At 46.6% G+C, this 7,288-nt stretch overlaps 1 protein-coding gene across 1 annotated transcript; it reads left to right on the top strand.

Annotated features, from left to right (window-relative positions):
- Nucleotides 1-631: 631 nt before the first annotated feature.
- LOC103916238 (serine/threonine-protein kinase 25-like) lies at nt 632-7,288 on the top strand (the record flags this gene model as incomplete). Its single annotated transcript, XM_009323198.1, has 2 exons — nt 632-743; nt 7,136-7,288. Coding segments are annotated over exons 1-2 (204 nt in total), but the record flags the coding sequence as incomplete, so codon positions are not given.

Below are 7,288 nucleotides of genomic sequence, written 5' to 3'. Positions count from 1 at the left end.
GTGCTGGGTTGGGGCTGTTCTGTTGCTGGGGTGGTGGGGAGCCCTGTGGAGAGGGTTGCTGAGGAGCACAGTGTCTGTGGGCAGAACTGGGGAGCACTGGTGGGGGAAGGCCCAGGGATGGTGTAGGGTTGGGGTTCCCCGAGGAGGAAGAGGTGCACTGGGGAGCTGTGCTTTGCAAGTGGGTGTACTGGGGAGAATGGGAGCGGAGGGGTACCCTCAGTGAGAGGATTAGTGGGGAGTAGTAGGAGGAAAGGGGTATCTGAGGATAACGCTGTGCGCTGCGCTGGGAAAGCTGCTGGGAGTGGTGATGAGGGAATAGTGCTGTAGAAGCAACTATAATACTGGGGAGCACGCTGAGGTGATGGTGGGGAAAATGGTGCCTGAGGCTTTGTCAGTGTATATCATTAAAGCGAGGTTCCTTGATACATCTGGAAGGCATGTCTGGAAAGAATTGAGAAATGGCGTTTGCAAGCAGGGGCTGGCATACTTAGAATGGGCTAGTAGGTTCAAGGAGAACTGCAAATCGAGGAGAAAAAAGATACGGGTGGCTCTTTTGGGGAATGAGCCAGGCTCTGAAAACCTTGAGTTAGAGCTGTTGTGTTCTTGCTTGTTGCAGTTGACCAGTGGATGAGAAAGCATCGCTTTCCCGCTGTGCTACAACGTCCCAACCCTCCCTGATTTTGCAAAAGCTGATGTCTGACCATCCTGTAGGCATGGCTCACTTGAGAGAATTTGCCAGCCAGGTAAGTGGCGATTAAAAATTTGTTTTAAACTCTTGTATCAATGAAACATAACAATGTTTGCTCTTGAAATGAGTTTAAAACAAATCACCAGAAAATCACTTTTTGCCACTCTTTATCTCTCTTGCACATGTCTCGGCTTACTCCTGTTAGGCGATTGATTTGTGCCTTACTCTGTGGTGGTGTTGGACTGACAGTGTTAGGTTGCCAGCTGTATAGAAAGGGAATTCTTCGCCCAGTATGGTGCCTTTCTCTGAGGTTAACTTTGCTCTTCTTAGGGAGACAGGAATCATTGGCTTTCTGAGTGTTTTTGGGAGGGGAAGTCTAGAAATGGGAACAGAAAAGTTGCGTGTGCAGGCTGTGCCAGACATACCTTACTGAAGTATTCATAGCAGTAGCCTGAGAAAAACGGTGCTTGCAACCTTAATGCGTAAGAGGTAGTGATATTTGATACTGAACGTTTAACTGTTCTGAGAGAGATATCAGCTTCAGTGGATGTGGTTAAATCCTGTTGTTGTGATGACATTTTCATAAGAGGAATGTGGAAGGATGATGTCATGACTTGGGACTAAAAGCTAAACCACATCAATTGTATTGGCTTGAATCCTCTTTCTTCTGAATTTGGTTGTGGGGTGTGTTTGATTATTGGCAGATGTCAATACTGAATGTAGGTCTTGTTAAACCATGTTTTGTGAGAATTTTTGGCATTTTTCTGTTCTGCTCCTAGGTGTAGAATTATAATACTAAAAGCTTTAGTGGTTTGACATGATGCTTTCTCGAAGCCTTTTCTGATTTAAAATTGATTTGCAGTGCATCTTAGTTTGCAAGCTGTCTTTCACATAAACTGTTTCCCCAAAGCGTGTTTGGAATTAAATGCAAATATAGTGCCTGAGTGAGTCATAGTACAGAGAGAGAAATGAAAGGAATAGGAAAGGATGCTGTCTGGTTAGGGCTGAGAACTGAGTTCTGTAGCTACAGAGGAGGTTGCTCTGAAGCTTTTTTGTACACAGCATTGACTAATGAAGCTTATCAGAGTTCCAGTGGTCTCATCTCTGAATTTATTATGCAAACGTAAGGCATTCTCAGATTCTGTCATCCCATGACTCTCTGTCTGGTCCTGGAATGGGAAAGCAGTCTGTGTTGTCCATTCCTTGGGTCCCTTCAGGAATCCTTGATGGAACCTCGTTATCTGTGTAACTGAAGCTTGCTGGAAGGACAGTAGGAATTGGTCTGAAGTTCTTTTCACCAGTTTAGGGAGTGGTGGGAGGTATTGTGAAAATCGAGAGACTAAGACTTGGATGGGGATGTCAGAGGTTTGACTTGTCTTCGATTCCCAGTTCTGTCACTGATGTGCAGGGTTACCTTAGGCAAATCCCCAGACTGCTTTACCTCTGTGCCTCCATTTCCCTGCCTCAGCTAGTTGGCTTTCTCTCTTTTCTTGGCTGCTCTTTGCTGTGTACATACAGCACAGTGGGCCTCTGGTCTCTTTTGGGAGCTCTATCTGCTAGATGATGTATTTGCGTTAGTGTTTAAAGCTGTGATCTGAGCTCTGTTTCTAGTTTTGTTGTTCCTTATGTGACCTTGAAGAAGCTGTTCAAGTTCTCTAGCTAAGTAATGCTTCACTCCCTTGAAGCAAAAGAATACTATCTGTGAAGCAAGTTGGGAGTCTCAGACAAATTTGTGTGTTTCAAAGTGTTGAACACAAACTTCCCTCTTGTCTATACTCCAGAAGTTCAAAACTGTCTCATGTTTAGCAGTTGAAAAGAGCTGTGCACAAATTTCATATAGACAGGGAAGCTTTCAAATGTTTCCAGATACAAAGCTGATTTTCCCAAAGAGAACCTAGTGCCTGCTGCAGATATCTCTGTTGGTGGCCCAGAGGTTAGCATGTAGCATGCAGTGTGGGTGAATGCTGGATGGGAAGTGGGCGCGGAGAGGAGGCAATGAATGAAAGAAGGTCAGTAGCTGATATTTATTAAAACCAACTTCGTCCTTCCACTGTGTTTGGCAGAGGAAAATGATGTTTGTTTGGCTGGTTGGGAAGTGCTCTGGTCAGAAGTAACACTAAATGCTGCTGTAGTTCCATATAAACCTTTGGAAGCTGCCACACTCCCAGTCAGCTTCAGCTCTTAAAGTATTGTGGCCTTGACAATCTTTTTCTGTTACAGACTTCTCCCATATAGAACAGTGATTCTGATCCTGACCTGCCCCAGACCAAGAAACTCTCACTTCCAAAAGGGTTTAAGCACCTCTCAGTGTTTTATGCAGCAGATGGAGATGTGACTTTTGCTCACGATGCTGAATATGACTCCTTTGAGAGTGAGATCCAGCTGGGCACAGCCCAGAGAGAAGACCGTGAGCTGGTTCAAAGGGTATTTGCTTCTGTTCCCAATATGCAGCTTATCTTTCCAGGTAGTAGCTTTGAAATTAAACTTCTCTAGTCTCCTCTCAACAGCTGTGGATATCATGTCTCTGCAGCTGGAGGTGGCAGAGCTGCCAAACCCATTCTTTGCCCATGAAGCAGCTGGTGTTACTGCCAGGCTTGTCTCATAACACACAGCAACTCTTAATTCCTGATGTCTGCAGTGAGTCGCTTTGTTTTAAAACATGGCATCATCAGTCGTGATGGCAAACACCCCCACACCTGTCATGACAGAGCATCCTTCTTTCCTGTGCTGTGAGATTAGCTCCTGGAGGGCAGAAGTGGAGCACATTACTCGTAGATTGTCCTCATCCCTCTCATACTTACTCCCTCCCCTTCCTGCACATACAACCAAGATAGTGCTTTGTGTGGTCTCCCCTCAAAGCCTGTTCATGCCTGGCTGATCCATCTCTAGTGTCTGACTGCTGTCAATGGGGAGAAACAGCATGAGGCTTTTTGCTGCAGAACTGCTGTGTAATTGACATTCAGTCAAGCAAAAAGGTACGATGAGGTAATCATCCCTTAAAGACTTTACACATTGTAGTAGAACAAGGAGCAGTAGCTGGTCAGCCAGCTCTTCCAGTTCTGGCCTGGAGGTCCATTTTGCAGCCCTGGTGGGTTCTGTGAATGTGGAAGAAAATGGAAAGATCCCAAGGTGGTGAGCAGTTGCAAAGTTGACAGGTGCTAATAAGCTCCTTTGGCATTTATGCAGGTGTAAACCAGTTCATCTGGATTCTGTTACTTTCTACTAATGAAGTTTTTCAGGTGTCTTTGTAGCTGTGCTGCTCCAGAACATGGATTTGCAGCCAGGGTGGTTCTCTGACAGCAAGACTGGTGCTGAGATCAATTTGTATTTAGAAAAGGGAAAGATCCTGCTTGTTACACCCCTCATTGCAGTGCTCTGCAGGTGCAAATTTATTGGGGTAGGGGAGAGTCAGGCTACACAAAATGAGTTCTTCCCCTCCCATGCTCCCCCCTGCTTGAGCCCCCCGAGTATGGCAGTGTGCTTCTCTTCTGATGGAGCGGTGCACTTGCATAGCTCTCCATTCCTGGCATAACTGCATTTGTTCTGCTGTCTGGTGAGGCTCGTATGTCCATTGATCTGAACATTTGCTCGTCAGCTGCGAGTTACCATGTGGCAGCTCCAACAGGCACTTCTTTAACGGACCAGAGCTTCTGAGCACATGTCCTGCAGGCTAGCATAATTTTATCTATCTTAGTTTGTCATGGGAATTCAGAATTGCTTCCACGAAAATGCCACCTGGCAATGTCTTCTGTGGTGTCCACAATGGTAGTTCAAAAGGTGTTCCACTGGGCAGGCGTTGGCCTGCTTGAATCGGGGATGGGCCTGTTTCCTCCTCCATGTTTACAGCAAGCAAAGAAATTTGTTAGCAGACTCTGGTCTGCAGCAGGTGTCCAGGAGACTGTAACCATGGCTGGAATGACTCTCTACCACTTTGCCCCGTACTCACTAGGTTCTGGCTGTTGCTGGACATGACCTGTGTGATTCTGGCAACTCTGTCAAGGGATGCACATCCCCGGGCCCTCCATAGAGTCATACTCTTGCCCTGTCACCTGAGAGCTCGGAAGCATTTCCAGATCAGTTTTGAAGTGACAAGTACTGGGAAAGTAAATCCAGTACCTACAAAAGAAGTTTCCTGCTCCAACCTAATGTGGTAGGCCTGTCTCTTCTGCCCATCAGAGTTGTATCGTTTTCCTGAGTCCCTTGGGCAGACTTTCCATGTGCTTGTCAGGAAGGTTTGTCTTCTTCTCCGCCCCTACCTCAGCTGCTCTGTTCTGCAGAAAACGGGACAAACCAGCATCGAAGTATGGAAGCTTGTTTACGAAGCTGTCTGTGATTACAGAGCTCGATATGGAAAATGGTGGTTGTCCCAAAAGCTGTTGGTGCTCTTGTGTTTAATGTCCCGTTCTTGAAGAAACAGTCCTGATTCTTTGATGTGCCATGCCAGGCTGAGGAGGGGAGCAGTAACTTACACCTTGCCATTTCTTTTCTCATGGAAAAATTACTTATGTGGGAGGGGAGGAAAGTTTTCTTGCAGGGTTGCTTCCCTGCAGGATTCATGTGGATAGCGTTTCCTTTACCAGCTGAGCCAGGTGCTTGTAGGAGATGATCCTCTTTCTCTCCCTTCTCCCTGATGTGTGGAATGGCTGATGTGGTGAGTGGCATTTTTATGGTGTGGTAGGTAGACTGTGCAGGGTAATGTCTGGGCCACCTTGCTTCCCTTCCTGGTCAAGAGGTGGAAACTGCTCCTTGACTAGCCTGACTGTTCTCCCTGTGCTGCAGTCTCATGTTGTCTCCTGGCATTTCCCAAGCTCAAATCCTCTTCCTTTCCCCCGCCTCCCTCTCTCCAGTCCCTGTTATGTATCTCCAGTTCCTTTCATCTCTGCATATCCCTTCCAGTCTGTTTCCAGTGCATTTGTTAAAAGTACAGCCTGTTTGGTTGTTGCCATGGATGCACAGGGATATTTAGTTATCCTTCTGTATCTTGGACTGGAATGCATGTGGAAATCCTGTTGAGCGAGCTGACTGTAAAGCTCATTCTGGACCTGGCTTACTCCATATAGCAATGCACTGGACACAGAAGGCAAACAACCTGTAACGACTGGCTGGCTTAATCATTAAGTAGCACCTAGGGCTGCTTAGTGATGAACTGCTGCTAGAACCTGGTGTTAGATGGAAAAATGCAGCTGCCCTGTCCTCAGATAAAATCTCTGCCAGCTCAAGGCCCTTGCAAGGGAGTGGTCCCTCTGGGTGATGTGTTGGAGGTGAGACTGAGAAGTTCTGGGTGTGGAAAACTCACTGTAATGGCTTGGCTGCTTCCTGTAGTTCAGGCCATATTTTCCAGGTATTTTTTTTTAAAACTATTTTAAACTTACTTTTTAAAAAAGGCAGAAAAACTAATCACAGAGGGCCTTTTAGTAGCATGAAGCAGAGCAGGACCTCGTGGTCTGCAGCTGGGCAGAATGAAACAGCATCAGAATATGATTCTGATTTCCTCCCTTTCTCGTCCATACTCATCTTAATAAAGAGTTAACTTTGAAGCTGCTGTTAAAGAGTCAGTAGTTCTCCGATGATGATCATGTTGGTAGCTTCTCAGCTGATGTGCTTATCTAATGAGGGAAATGCTATTTGCTTTCGCATCTGGGCGTACCAGCCAGAGGAGAGGCTGTTCCAGGAAAGCAGGTCTGCAGATGGAGTGTCCATTCAGGTCTCCTGTCTCCTCTGGGATAGGCAGGTGTCTGGCCTCCTTGCTGCTGACTTTCTGAAAGATGTGAGGCTCCCTCTGCAAACATCTGAAGAGAGCTGGGCTGGGTGCTGCCTGGAAATCAGGCTGCAGCAGAGAAGACAGCTAATGTGAACTGGTATTTATATTACTGGAGTATTTCACCCTCCAGACAAGTAGGGAAGGGTGCAAAGCTTTCAAATCATTCCAATCTTTGAATGCAGGAAGGCAGACTAGGAAAACATCCTTGTGAACTTCCTATGGCTTCTTGCTTGTGCCCATTTTCTCATCCAGATCTTCAAAAGAAGGCTGGTTCTGGTACACCTTGCCTGCCTTTTTATTCAAGTGTGAACAAGTGCTTGCTCATGGAGCTGCTTTGGCACCAATTTGGTGCCTGCAGCTGAGCAGTCCTGTCCCAAAGGAGCTGACGCTTTCTGTAGAGATACTTGCTGACATTCTCCTTCTGGGCTTCTCTCCCCTTCCTGTCCCACTATAGTCTGCAGGGGTGAAAAGCCCATGTAAAAGGCTTCTTCAGTTCTTCTCTTCTTGGATAGGTTCTGTGTTAAGTTTCTCAGCATGTGGAGACCTTTTAGGATATGTGAGTTTCGGGTGAATTAAACAACACAGTAGATGCATAGATAGGGAAATGAGCTGTCTAGGTATGCATGGCGCTCTGCAGGCTGCTGTGGGACTTCACGGACTATTCCCATCTCTGCTTTCTGCTTTAGCACTCCAGGGTGGATCCTGAGGAGCTGTTCACCAAGCTGGAGCGGATCGGCAAAGGATCGTTTGGTGAAGTGTATAAAGGGATTGACAACCGCACCAAGGAGGTGGTTGCTATCAAGATCATTGATCTGGAGGAGGCTGAGGATGAAATTGAG

Source organism: Pygoscelis adeliae, unplaced genomic scaffold (assembly GCF_000699105.1).
Source record: "Pygoscelis adeliae isolate BGI_AS28 unplaced genomic scaffold, ASM69910v1 Scaffold544, whole genome shotgun sequence".
Classification (NCBI taxonomy): Eukaryota; Metazoa; Chordata; class Aves; order Sphenisciformes; family Spheniscidae; genus Pygoscelis; species Pygoscelis adeliae.
The sequence above is the reverse complement of the archived record's forward strand: the minus strand, read 5'-3'. Positions and strand labels throughout refer to the sequence as shown.